The 14,869-nt window shown below is 35.1% G+C and overlaps 1 protein-coding gene across 2 annotated transcripts in view; it reads right to left on the bottom strand.

Annotated features, from left to right (window-relative positions):
• The window catches only part of CDH8 (cadherin 8), a 348,752-nt gene that overhangs the window by 40,924 nt on the left and 292,959 nt on the right, over nt 1-14,869 (bottom strand). For both annotated transcript variants that reach the window (XM_047835884.1, XM_047835885.1), the window contains one exon: nt 12,274-12,391. In XM_047835884.1, the coding sequence (XP_047691840.1) occupies nt 12,274-12,391 (118 nt within the window). The remainder of the gene's footprint in view (nt 1-12,273; nt 12,392-14,869) is intronic.

Genomic DNA, 14,869 nt, shown 5'->3' with positions numbered 1-14,869 from the left:
CCTGAATCTTACTTTGTTGTCATTGTTGCCCTTTGACAGAGCCATATGTAGGTCATCTAATAAGCACCTTCCCTGGCTGCTACTCTTAAGGAGAGTCCTGGATAGGAACATCTCTGTCCCTAGCAGTGAGATTTTTTTTCTTTTAACTTTTTTTGAAATTCCTGCTGCTATACCAGCCTTACTAATTTCACTATCCCTATTCCTCTTTGCAGTTAGCATATTGAGGTTTAGAATGCATTTCAGGGTAGGTTTTATATAGCTAGCTTAATCCCTTAAAGCCCATCCTCACCTGATGTCTGCTTCCTTCTTTTTTCTTTAAGGTCCCACCAATTTTGCTATTTGGTCCCGTTGAATTATGATATAAAAACTCTTGCCACTTTTCTGTTCTCTGACACTTTTATGTTACCATCACCTTTCTAAAGAGGAAGGGCCCTGATAAGAGAAATTTATGATGCAAAAGCTCCATGTTCTATATTTATAAACAAGACCCAGCACGTACCCCAATAATGCATTTCCAGGAACAGCTTGCATAGCCAAGAGTTAGATTTTAAATTCTCACACTGCAATTCCAACCTTGGAAATTGTGCTTTTGAGAGAAATGAATACGCAATTCCTTTAATGGCCCTTGGCTTATTTTGAGAGGCATTCTATGAAGGGATTAAGCAAGTGAGTGATATAATAAAAACAATGACTGCCTTTAGAAATGTGCTTCTTTAAAATAGCCTTCACAGTTTGTCTATACTCAAATTTCAGTGGAATGTTGATCTAGATTACCTAAATGTTGCACCCAGCACTATTTTTATACCTAAGTTCTTGTTTTTTTTTCCCTCCAGTTCTCCTTCAGACTTGTTATTTGAAATGCTGTATTTTATTGATTCTAACATATATGTGTGTATATGACATACATATACATATATATATATATACACATATACACACACATATATACATATATATGTTTTAATACCTATGAAATAAGGATATGTCTTTTAGTTAAGGGCATGTTGTATTGTCAGCTTTTTAATGGAATGCTATTTTTCTTAATTGGACATAAATTAATGGTGTATCTCTTTAACAATATTGTATATTTGGTGATATTAAAGTTTTTAAGGCATCAGATTAGAGTTGCCAAGTTTTACCCAACTAATACTGTGATGGTCTTCTCTAAGGCTTAGCTGATAGTTTCTAGCCTTCTATATTTTGAGAAAAAGAATCACAAGTGTTTGAAAACTATAAATAAAATATCAGCAGTTTTGCTGAGCAAATGTTCTAGGAGTAAAAGTGCAAGGCTTTGAGAGGCAGTAAGTGCTCCTTGTAAGACTGCAGATTTCCCAGCTTGGTAGCCTCATTCCGTGCCTATTCAATTAACATAGCTGAGCTTCAGTTTCCATCTGTAAAATGGCAATGATAATGCTCAACCTGAATGTGTATGTTTAGAGATCGATGGATAGATACATATATCGTGTAAATGATATGAAACAACTGAAAAAACTCAAAAAACTTTACCATTGTTTTTTTCTTGCAATTTGATATATAACCCATGCAGAGTAATAGAGTACAGATTTATCTTACAATAACTGCAGGACTTTTAAATAAAATTCTCACCAGAGATGTAAGCATCTAATGTGTAGAATTATAATCTAATGTGTATAATCTTTTTTTATGTTTCCCAATTAAATATATTTTATAAGCAATCATATTTCTATGCAATGTTAGATTGTTTCTCAAAAATAACTTCTTGTAAAATTAAGCATCAGCCTTGGAATACATACATATTTTAGAAAGACAGAAAGCCTATACCAGAATTAATATAGGGGCATAGATTTTCTTCTTGTTTCTCCCTACACAATCAAAATGTGAACTTGTGTACATTTTATCCATTTTACTTTGGGAAAAAATAATTTTAGATAATTTTCTCCTAACCCCTCTAAAACCTTCTTTGTTGAACATTTGCCCAATGACATTTAGAAGAAAGGGAAGTTTCTTATCAACTGATGTCAACTTCATGTTTCAGAACATGAGCCAAGATATTATTATTTTTATTTTTAAGATACGAAAATATGCACTGAGGGACCTTTTTCATATATGTATTACTGGTATATATCGTGTGTGTTTATATCAATTCATTTCCCAGCCCCACTAGAAATGTGTGTGTGTGTGTGTGTGTGTGTGTGCGTGTGTGTGCGTGTGCGTGTGTGTGTGTCTGTCTTAAAACCTCCCAAATGTGTAGGACACATTTGTTATTCTATGAAAAACATCAAGAATCTATGCAGACATACTTAAAATACTAAGAGCCACACCATTAATGTCCTTTTGTGAACCATGCAAAGTCTTCTGAGAATAGAGTTCATGGATCTCCACAAAATGTTTCATTGCATCTATCTTTAAACACATTTTTGGCCTTTCCTTATTGTTCCTTAAAGTAAATTCCTTGTATATCTGACCATTCTCCCTTAACTGTGATTAGCACCCTCTGCACATAACAGTATATTCATTTCTGCAAAACTTTATTTAAGCTCTACTTTTTTGAGAGACCTTCCTGATAAATCAATACCAATCCAGTAATTAAATATCTTCATAGAACTCTTATATTTTCTTTCTCCACCCTTAGAAGATAATCAAGACTACCAAATTCTGAGCTATTAGAACCATGTGTCATATGTTTATTGAGTTCTTTTGATATATGGGAATGGTTTAATTCTTTAATATGTCCAGAATTCTGCCCTAACATACTGAGAAAGAGAACCTGTAATATTGCAGAGGCATATCTTTTAATAATACTATCTAGTATTTTAGTATGAATGAGATTTGGTATAATAATTTCTGGTATAAAGATGACTTGCATGTGCATTATTTCTTTTGAAGGTTAATGAAGAAGACAAAGTACACAGAACATCACATAAGTTCTAGGTACTGCCCTTGGCACTTATCATATATCCTTTCATTTGTTCATCACAGCAATTTTATTTTAACATTATCAAACACAGTCTGTTACAGAAAGTTAAAAGCTCTATGCAAAGTCACATCTTCATTAATTGGTGGATGCGGAATTTGTCTGATTTCCAAGTCTGTGATATTTCTCCAAATAGCACATGTTTGCACTCTCAGTATATTAGGGTACGTGAATTCTTAGCTCCTCAGCACTAACCCATTCATTTTGTAGGAGGAGAAACTGAAGTCCCCGGAAAAGTACATCACAGTGTGACCTTGATGGAATGAGAAATGACAGTCTAGCCAAGTGAAAGCATGAAACTCAGAGAAAGAAGTTTGTGCTCAGCATACCAGGGACAATATCACTTTTTTCTCAGACTGCCCTAAGATAAACAGCCATCAAAAGGCTGAGAATGATCTACTCAAACAACAGACGGAGAAAATTCGAGTAAGCTATCTACTAGGCTGAAAGGAAAGGCAATGGGTGACCCATAAAGGTCCAAGAACAACAATTACTATATTTCTCTATGAAGTGCATCAGTACATTCATTCTGGTGGCTCTTTAGGGAACACACAGAAAAATGAACCCAATGCCACGTCCAAAAATCAGCACAATACCATCCTGTAGTTGCCAGAAGACCTCAGTAAACATTAAACACTGAAAGTTAGCTAAAACCTGGTCACTGACAGGTATTTGAACCAACAATGCATAGGAACTGGAAAAGACATAAACTATATCTAATGAAGCTTGGATAAAAACTATAATGGATTCTAATAAACACACAAAAATAGAATCATCAGCCCCCATTCAGTGGCAGTGCTGCCGCATAAATTACAGTGATGCCTAGGGATCACCTTAAATTTGAAAAGAACTCCCCAACATGATCTGACTGTAGTCAGAAGCACATTGAGTAATGTGGTTCAACTTATCTGAGTGCAGACATAGTGAGGGCACAAATCTAAAACTCACGGGGAGAATTCACTATCCATGACTATGGATGTATATCACCACCTTGATCATCACAATGCTTGGTAAAGATGAAAACTCTTTTTTATGTAGGGCCAGTTTTACAAGTTGGGTGAGGTCTAAGAGGGACCTTTGTTTATGACAGTATAGAAGTTAGAATGTGTGATCTTTCCTTCCCAAATCATAGTATTTTGCAGCCTAGCCTGTGAATTTCTCCACTATATGACAAAAATCCATGTTAGATTATAGCCTTCCTTTCTGTGAATTCAAATTAGTATAAGATTGAGTTGTGAGAACAAAAATACACTGTACAGGAGGACCAAAACAATGCCTATTTAATTCCCTGGTTTGTTTTCAATTCCAAGGCAGTGCCTAGCACATGGTAGACACTAAATAAATAGGTATTGAATGAATGAGTGAATAAAGATATACTCTCTTATTAATAACCTCAGAGGATAATGGGGGAGACATTCTTTGACTCATGTGCCCGCCCTAGCAGTTACCACACTGTCCTGCAGAGAAAAGCAAAGGAAAAAAAAAACTTACAGCAACTGTTAAACATTCCCTTGTTCTGCTCACAGATGGGGGTAACCTGAATTCTTATGAATGATTGGAAATTAGCTAGATAGAAAATGGAGGGAGCAGTAGATGTGTATTCCAGATAAAGGGAAGGGAGAGTGCATTTAAAAAGCATCATTGGTTTTGCATGTTCAAGGATGCATAAGGAATATAGAGGTAAGAACAAGGCAGAAGGGAGAGAGTGGTGGATAATAAAATTGGGGAGAGAGACATTCTTCATCATTGCCTTTTTTAAATGTACACTATCACTGAGTTTTTAAAATATATTTGACATTCCATATTGAACATTTAAGATCTTCCTAATCTGTATTTTCTTTTCTTTTTTCTTTTTTTTTTTTTACTAAGGTGCTCCAAGATAAAACAATCTATCATTCTATCAACTCTCAAATGTTCCATTTGCCAGTATACAGAGTTGTATGCAGTTGGATCTAGAGAGAGAAAACTCAGCTCTATGGACACCTACAATTTGTAAGTACTCTTTTTTTTTTATCTATTATGTTATGGTAATGAGGATTGTATTCAAAGAAAAATTTCAGTTACCCCAAAATTCGTCTTTACCATTTCTCCTCTCCCTTTGCTTTACTTATGGCCGATGTTTACAGACATGGTCAATCACTGGCCACTCAAATAAGGGGCAGTTAAATAGCTTATCATTAGTTACCATCCAAATGCCTTATTTTAGTTTCCTTATTCATATTTTTGTTTGTTCCATTGGGTGTGGGTGCGGGTTTGTTGCAGTGGGCTGAGAGATTCAGGAGGCTCATACAATTGTAGAAAAAGAAGGGAAATAAGGAAAGGAAATTAATATTTATTGAGTGAGTACCTTCAATTTATCAGACACTGAACTTCGCACATTTTTAACAATTAAATCAATATTTTCTTATTCAAAACACCATATGGGTAATAATTATTTCCATTTTATAGATAAAGGTTCGAGATTATTCATCTATTTGTGGAAGTTCTCACAGATCATAATCAAAAAAGCTAGGATTCAAAGCTAAATACTCTTAACTATGAAGCTCGTGCTTTATATATTCCACAGGGTCTCTCTTTTACTATCCATTCTACTTCACCCCAAGTCAACTTTAAAAATGTTTACATGAGTGCCCCCTTTACTGTTTCCAAATTTTTTCTGTGCTTTCTGTATCCACTTTAATAAACCAAGGGATGCAACACACATGATATGTGTTATTCAGGTCACATCCCTAGATAGAATGTCACGTATACCTAATGTATCTATAAAGTGCTCAAAATTAATTCAAACTTCTATGCTGAAGGGAGATAAAATGATTGTCAGCTACATTTAATACTTTCTTAGAAAAGGAGAAGTTGCATCGACTGACAACTCATTTTGTTTCCATATTCAATTTTAATATTTGCTTGTGCTTACCAAAAGGACAGTCATGTTTATTTGGCACCCACGAAATCCCAAGACCTATGTTTATGCTTGTAAACAGATTCTAAATCAGTAAATAGCATTATTTTTTAATGGCACAAACAAGAAAGTGGTCCAAACAAGATTTGATAAATAAAAAACATTTCTCTGAGTAATTCTCTCTACTCCTCTTGATGTTCGATTGATTTCCTTATTTTCTATTTTTTCTTTTGAAGTAAAAGTTTCAGAAAGCAAATTCTCAATAAAAAGATTATTTGTCCTAAGGGATCTTTACGGTAACTACAATAGCTTTAAGATAACTAAGCATGTACAATTTATCTCTTGGTTTCTCTCTTTCAAAAATTTTCAGAATTAGAGGGATGCCTGGGTGGTTTAGCAGGTGAAATGTCTGACTCTTGATTTCGGCTCAGGTCATGATCTCACAGTTTGTGGGTACGAGCCTGGGATTCTCTCTCTCTCCCCCCTGTCTCTGCCCCTCCCCAGCTTATGCTGTCTCTCAAAATAAATAAAGTACATAAACATTAAAATTATTTTTTCTGAATTAGAATGCTCTATCCAGATCAGATATGATTTAGCAAACTATGACACTCTTAATCAATTTATAACTTTGAATAGCATGTGGACAACCACACTTGTGAGTCTATGTCGTGTATCTAAATTATATTCCTGGTAGTCAGTAATCTCAGAATTCAATTGTCTCCCACAGTATACACTAAAGAACAGATACGGAGCAGTGCTATCTCTGAGTAGAGCAATACTTTTAGGATTTTCAGTATATGCAGAGGAAATTCTCAACTTCTGAAAGCACTCTTGTATTATGATTTAAAAGAGAAAAACAAACCAAAAAGATATGGAGACTATACAAAATAACAAGAATTTTATTAAAACTACTTAAGAAAAGAAAATCTAGTTTTCTGAACCCAACTCTACAATCATATGCAACTTGGAAAGTGGAAGTAGAGATCTGTTATCTATTTTTCTGAGCTTGCACATCATCCTTAATTACAGTTTAGACGACAAAATGAAACATAAATGGCTTTTTATCAACGGAACATTGCTAGAAGCATAAACAATAAATTATGAATTACTGAAGCAGAAGCCTTTTGGATCATGTATGCATAATGCTGTTCTGCATATTTGGGATCCCAGTTGGGCCTCCTGTTTCATGCAAATTGAGTACTACCTTTTACCATTCAACATTGACAAGAAGTACCATGCTTCATGTGGATCAGAACCGATACCTTATATGGAAAAGACCTCTGTCAATGTTTGGTGCTGTGTAAGTGCTGTGGAAAATTCCTCTCTGTGAGCAGCATAGACAGGGTCCCCATACTGCAAACATGCATATATAGGTATTCATTATCGCACTCATACAAGCACAGGGTTTTCACTTGTTGCTTAGGTATGGTTGCCTGGGAAACCTGTTAAGAATGGATCTGCAGTGGCTGAGGGACGGAGGCTTTCGTAAAGGCCACATGAGGAAAGATGTTATTTTGGAAAGTCCTATCTTAGCTTCAAAGCAGCCTGAGGTAATGGAAGAATTCCATGAGGGCCTGAGGTGGCCAGAAAAGGACACCTGTATTACAAAGGGGCCCTCTTTGCTCTGGATCTTCAGGAAGACCTTTCAAGTCCAGTTCTGCCTGGATGGGGGTACAAGTGGCTTGAGAAGAAAGAGGAGGGCCTCTGTTTGTCTCAGCGCCTCCATTCTGAATACAGCAGAGGCATGTGTGAGGATTCAGCCTGAGTAAAGATGGAGGACAGAGGGCCAGCTCTGGCTGGCCTGGGATCAGGGAAATCCACTTACAGCTTTAGGCAGCAAATTTCAGTTTTGCGGTGAGAGGAACGTGAGATAAGTTGACATTCTTCAAAAAAGCAAAGGAATGTTGCCTTTAATCTTCCAGCCTGTGCAAAATGATTCCACAGGGTATTTTTGTTAGGAGGTTGTGGGTATTTAAAACAACTTGATATGCTAAAATGAAAAGTAATCCCATCAAGTTGGAAGATGGGGTCGGCTATTGTGTGGAGAAAGCTGAGTTTCATTTTGGCACAGGAGAAAGAAAGAAAAGCCTTTATATTCAAAAACAGGTCCAAGAACCCTGCAGCTATTTCCAAGGCTGGTAAATATTTTAATTATTTCCCTACCTTCTCCTCCTCCTCCTCCTCCTTTTTTTTTTCTTTTATCTTTCTATTATATCATTTAGATTGCAATACATTACTAAGCAGATTTCTCGTAATGTGTTCTAGTAAGGATGAAGGTTTTCACAACTACCAATGAGGCCACTTTCGCAATTACTGTACAATATTCGAAAATTAACAGAGTTAAAGCTGCCAAGGGGCTGGTTGAGAATGATAAGCCAGAGGAGATGGGACATAGCATAGGAATTTAAGAATTAATAGATTAATCTTATAAGGATCTCGTCCCATTTACTGATGAAGGTTTTTTGTTTTTTGGTTTTTGGTTTTTTTTGTTTTATGCGCCAGACATTGTGCTAAGAGCTGTCTAAGACCTTGGTTACACGTATCTATCACAGCACACCTGTGGGGTGAATAGGTATTGTTATCCTGGTATTATAGATGAGGAAAGTATGGTTTAAAATTATCAGCCTGTAGTCTGTATTCTTACAAGGGGTGCTTCTAGAGGATAAAAAGACATAAAACACATATTGCTTGAAACCAGCCAATCAATTGAGATGGAAACCCCACAAAACAAAGCATGAAATGCATTCTAAACAGGGAACCATGTTTTGGACATTGAGATTACCAGGTGCATTTATCCAAAGCTGCAGTCAGCATCAACATTATCCAAATTAATTATCACAATTATACCTGGGGAGTGAGGTGCTTATCAGTAGGATTTTGGTCACAAAGGAAATACCAAGAAGAGAAACAAATGTTAGCATCATCAGGTACTCTGGTTCCCCTGCTGTCTTTTCTGAAGCCTAACCAAAGTGTAATTAAGGCCAAGTTTATTGTCTGCTTCTTTCCTTTTTATACTGTCCTGTTTGTGGTTTTCCTCATTTCTGTATACACATGATTCAAATATTTCAGTACAAAACATGAAGACTCCCATTTTTCCAGACTGCTCTCTGGTAATTCCAATCAAATCTTTTAACTACAATGTGCAGGCTGGAGAAGACCATGATCCTGGCAGACCTGAAATTTTCTGCAACCAAGATATTTCTGTATCTGTGAAAGGTCCATTTATCTTCCATGTCTTGTTATATTGAATTGTTGAGTATCTTCCATTTTCATTGTTAGAATGGAGGCCAATACTGCAATGCGTCAGCAAAAAACTCAATTTGTTTCTAAATTCACCCAACTGGAAGATGGGGAAACCAATGTCTGGGCCATATTATTTAGACAATGTGAGGTGCTATGATCGGTGTATATATGTGATACATATATGATGTGACTCATCATATTTTTGATGTTTGCTTTCACCTTTATGGGTATTTTAAGTTGTTTTCCTAATCTGGATGAAATATGAATCTCATATATTCAGAAAGAGAATTATTTGTGGAATCACCCAACTGTGTAGGAGATAGGATACAGCTAATTTTGATCTTTTTTTGTCTTTGATTATGAATTAGTCAGCTGAAAATTGCAGAAGGACCAATCTATACAAGGGAGGGGAAAGGTCACATTAACTTCAAGTTGAAAGACGTGGCTACAATTTCCTTAGAAAATGTGAAATACTAAAACCATCACCCATAAATATCTAATTAAATAAGGAAATCATCTGGCCATCAATTATAAATTTGGATATACTAGATCTCTCAAAATATTAACCTTCATCTGTTGGGCTGGGACTCATAAATCATGACACTCTCAGTGGAGAAACATCAGTTAATGACCATTTTAAAGTCCATTTTATGAAGAAAAAAAACAATCCTAAATATGATTATACCATTTGATTTTCTCCATCTTAAAACATGAAATATACCATAGTTTAAAAATAAATAATGTCTAGTATTTGGATTTTTCAATTGTGCTTGTATTGTCTTATCATTAACAGGGAATGGGTAATAGGCTAACAAAATACTGATTTATCTATTTACTTATTTATTTCCATAATTTTAAATCTGACAACTTTTTTTCCAATACTTTGATTGTTTCTACATGTGAAGAAGGGACCATCTCCCCCAACCCTATTTTTATAGTAACTATCCAGATGCCAATAAGGTAGTGGTCTATGTAGCAAAACTTGTGAATTTCTGATCTAGGAAAAGGAAGATAGAGTATAAATTATACATATCTATTCGAAAAACTAGTGAGCTCATGATTTACTCTGCGGAGAAGTTGAATATTTGGATCCTAAATCCAAAATCACAGTGAACATATATCCTGATTTCCACAATACAATCCTGGTTTATGTTTGTTTTTTTTTTTTTTCAGGAACAAATATAAATAGCAACCCCTTTCACTTTAAAAAATGCCCCAATTGGAAAAATAAATTATATGGTCACTTTTGGCAAAATAAATGCACAATTTAAATGGAACAATTGTAGCACAGAGTGGTCCTTGCACAAAATATTCATAACACCTGGAATCTTTGTAAAAATTTTTTCAGTTATTTCACACTCACACAATTCTGTGACATAAATAAAAAGTGTAACTTCCATGTTCTAGTTTCAAAGTAAAACATATAATATACATGCTTTTAAAATATTCTGTTAAAGGGCTTATTGAAATGTGTGATAGGGTGAAAGAGGTTACTTAATAGTGCAAATTTGACTTCTTACTGCTTCCAAAATTCAGAGAAAACACATGAAATTCATTCACTGTCAGACCAAAATCCCCTCTTTAAAAGATTTAGGGTACAAACAAATACAGTACGAAACTGCACTTTCCTTGGCACCCCAAACAGCCTCTCATTCCTTTGCAATATGTTTATGTGGTGCCTTTGACGGGCTGTACTTATATGACAGGCACATCTTGAAATTGCATGCCCAGAATATGCCAAAAAGCTCAAAACCTTTGGGATGGGAAAATATTTCTTCACAGAGAATTTTTAAATGGAGGGCATTTCATATGCAAAAATAATGACTGATACCTATTAGCTCACAATCAAAGTGAGCATGGACCACACGTATACACAGACTTTTAGCTCAGCTTGGAATTTCTGTTTGGCTTTCATCTTAGCCATATTCATGTGACTTTCATAAAAACGAAATCTTGATAACTGAAAAACAAAGACAATGTACATGGATTACAGTTCCTAATTAGGGAAGGTTAACAAAGGAGTACTCCATTACTAAGGAGAAAGAACAGGATTTCGTCTCCTTCGTGTTTATAATAGTGAAGGCCAGCTAAACGAGGAATATCTGTATAAGGACTTCTCCATTTCATTTTTGGTGTTGCACTTACATTTATCAAAGCATCCCCAAAGAACTAAGTAAGGAGCATCATGTTAAAAGGTAGGGCCATAAAATGTTTTATTTCATGAAGGAAATGTCGTCAAAATTCACTCCCTCCTTGAAACACAACATAGCAAATTACCCAAATGTCATGAACTAAGTTTGACTCTTCTGAGTATAGTTTTTATAGAGACCATTCAGAAATCCAAACAAATGCCTACAGTAAAGCCAGAAAACAGCTTAAAACAATACATTTATTTTGCTAATCATTCCAAAACAGCCAAAGCTAAGTTTTAAATATACCTGAGCCAAAATCAACAGCAAAAAATGCTTGTTACATATACAGCAGATTAGGAAACAAAAATGTACAGATGAGATGGACTTAAAAAAATAGATCTATAACCTTCGTATGTAATAGATAATAGTTAGGGAAAACAGTAATCCAAACTTAGTTCTCAAGAAATAATGAAATGGATTAAATGTTCTCCATGAGTGAAAGACTTAACAATAAAATCAGTTTATATTACCTCCACAATAATACTGATAAGGAGTGTCCTTCAAGAAGGATTTCCTGATCCAATTGCTATTATCAAAGTTGGTACAGGCTTAAACAAATACCTCTAACGTGTACCCACAAATCAGGCAAAATTAGGATAGGCTTTCCCTAAAGACTTGGTAAACATTCAATTAAAACTTAGCAACTGTGAAGTATAAGCCAGTTCCTTCTCTAACAGATATCTCAGTATCTCAAAATTCCTGGAACTTTCCCAGGGGTTAAATCTTACTGTTCATTCTTCAAAGTAAGATGATTGAGGTATTCCCTGGGATAAAATTAACTTTCACATTAACAGCTTTCTTATCTATTGTTTCAATATTGGAAGGAAGAAGTGATGTAATTACCAAGCCATTAGGCTGATAAGCTAAGTTTCAATTGTTCATGGGTGAGCAAAAATTATTTTATTGATATTTTCAGTCAAATTATGAAATCACATCCTATTTTCCAATTTATGTTCCACCCTGTTTCATAAGGCTAATAGATTTACCTTCATTTTTCTTGATGGTAAAATTCGGATTGTTGACCATTTCTGGAAGAAGACTGTATAAGAAATAATGTCCATTTTTGGGATCATCTTTGTCCATGGCACTCACTGTTTGAATGACCTGTAACATAAAACTCGACGTCAGCATCATTGATGACATCAGAGGGCTTATACTGCCTTTAAAAGCTGAGTGACATCTCTTAGTTGACTGATATTTGGTCCAACGATTTTTTTTTTCACTTTTCTGAGTTGCTGTGGATGGTTTGTGCCAAGAACAAGGAGAAACATTTATCACTTTAAAACCTCAGCTTTGATAAATTGATGAACATTAATGTTCATTTGTGTCCATTTGGTGTCTGTGGCTCAAAGTAGCAAATTTAAGGGTATTTGAAAATTCCACTGGGTAATTACAGGTTTCTTTCCAATTTGAATATACACGGGCATCTAGAATGAGATTTGGAATTGTTACAGTGATTGTAGTGTGGCTCTTGGGAGGATCGTGGAAGTAAAGAACTTAAATCTTGAATCCTCAAAACTCCTCTTTTATTTTGCTTATCAGGTTACATATGTTTGCCAAATAGAATGTTCCTCGGCACAAACATCACTGCAACAAACCTTTCTGAAGAGTTGCATCTGTTCCCTCCCAATAATGAATACTGTTTTTAAAGCTAGTGGATAACACATGCAAACAATGCTTTGGAGTGTATCTGAGATGAATAAATTATAGGGATTAGGAGAATTACCACTGTGCAGAGCTGTTTGGATAGATACACACACTTGGAATTGGTGCCGGTTGAATGTGCTTATTTCATTTGCAAAGCTGCATTAACTTAGTGCTAAGTTGTTTCTTAGGATGTCAGAGAATCAGCTTAATAATTCATATTAATGATTCTGTGATATTAATCACTTCAATATGAAACACCGGGCAGTAGTTAATGTAGTAAAAATGATAGCTTACACTACCATTGTAAATAACTACGATATAATTTCTACAAAAAAAAAAATGCCTGTAAAGCATGACAGTCAAGGCGACATCAGATTTACCATAAGAAGAATTAACAGGGAAATACTGTAAGGTTTGTGAAATTTAGAGAATATAATGATGATGCCTAATATATTAGGTCTGTTTGAATTTAGGTCCCATTCAACTTTACCAATTTAATTATAGATGAAAAAATGGATCATTTCTTTCTGAGAAAAGGATATCCTTACCTAGTGACTTATCGCCTAAATGAGTGTGAGAACCACAACTGTGAGCATCTATGACTTTTGTGCATACTATATGATGAACAGTACGTTAAGGTTAAGACATAAAGGAAATAACCCCTCTCAGCTTTCATTTCTCCATTTTAAAAATGGGACATATTCTTACCTGGTAGGGGTTTTACTTTTGTTAAGGATCTTGTAAAATGTCTTATCAGTGTACTTAGTTTGAGTAATAAGATAACAAAAAAATAGCACAAAATATAACTCAGGATTAAGACAGTGAGGTAGTCATCAAAGTGATGGACTCTGAAATTGAGCAGCCTTGATAGAAGCATAGTTTTACCTTCTAGTCATTGTGACACTGAGGGAGTTACTTTAGTCTTTCTGAAACTCAGTTTCCATGTATTCTAAAATGACAAATAAAAAGTGCCTTTCTCATAGGGCTGTTTTGGCAATTGATATAAATTCATGTGAATCTCTTAATATAGTATCTGGTTCCTAGTAAATGTTCAATGAATGTCAGTCATCATCCTTATTGTCATTATCATTTTTTTTTTATTAGGGTCAGTACCATTTATTCATGACATAGCTCCATGATAAATGTAATGGCTTTGATGTTACCACAACAGTTCCCTAACCTTATCAGATTAGATGGGAATATAATTATATTCACTCTATTTGAACACCTAGTATGTTTTCCCTGACATTTAAGTGCAGAGAGATGCCCTGGGCCTCCAGTTTTATAAAAAATGAAAGAATGGAAATCCAAGGGGAAAATCTGGGGAACACAAGTAAGTCTTTTATGACTAGCCTACATGTACGCATATTTAAGGGAAGAATTTGACAAGAACCTTCTTCTAAGCAGTTATAAAGAATAGTGAGGGGGAAAGTTATCCATGAGCATAGGTAGTATTCCCTTCTCCATTTACCCAATTTTGTTTCAAAAGTATTCCTATGTCCAGGTGCACCAGTTGAAAATCTAACTTTTAAAGTGTGTGAGCATAAGTGAAGAAGAGCAAATGAAAAGACTTTTTGATATCCTGTGGTGAAAATCATTCACGACTAAATGCATTCTGTAGTGTAGTTAGTGGATAGAGCTCCTGTAATGATACCCTTCCTAATATTTCTAAGTAATCTGCATGAAAAAGACTCATACATGCTGGCAGGTAGATCTACATGAGTTATTTCATTAGTTAAGCCGCCACGACCAAAATAAAAGATGCAATAATTTAGCTTACCTGAAGTAAAGGAATATAATTACCTGTCATGCCATATCTCAGAAGTTTGGTCTAAACATTATACCTGCAATGAATATGTTTTTTTCCACAATGTATTTAAGCCAGAAACTAGACATACAATTTCTTGAGCCTACTGAACTAGAAAGGCTTGGGGT

This window comes from Prionailurus viverrinus, chromosome E2, assembly GCF_022837055.1.
Source record: "Prionailurus viverrinus isolate Anna chromosome E2, UM_Priviv_1.0, whole genome shotgun sequence".
In the NCBI taxonomy this organism is placed as follows: domain Eukaryota; kingdom Metazoa; phylum Chordata; class Mammalia; order Carnivora; family Felidae; genus Prionailurus; species Prionailurus viverrinus.
This window is presented reverse-complemented; position numbering and strand designations above follow the sequence as displayed.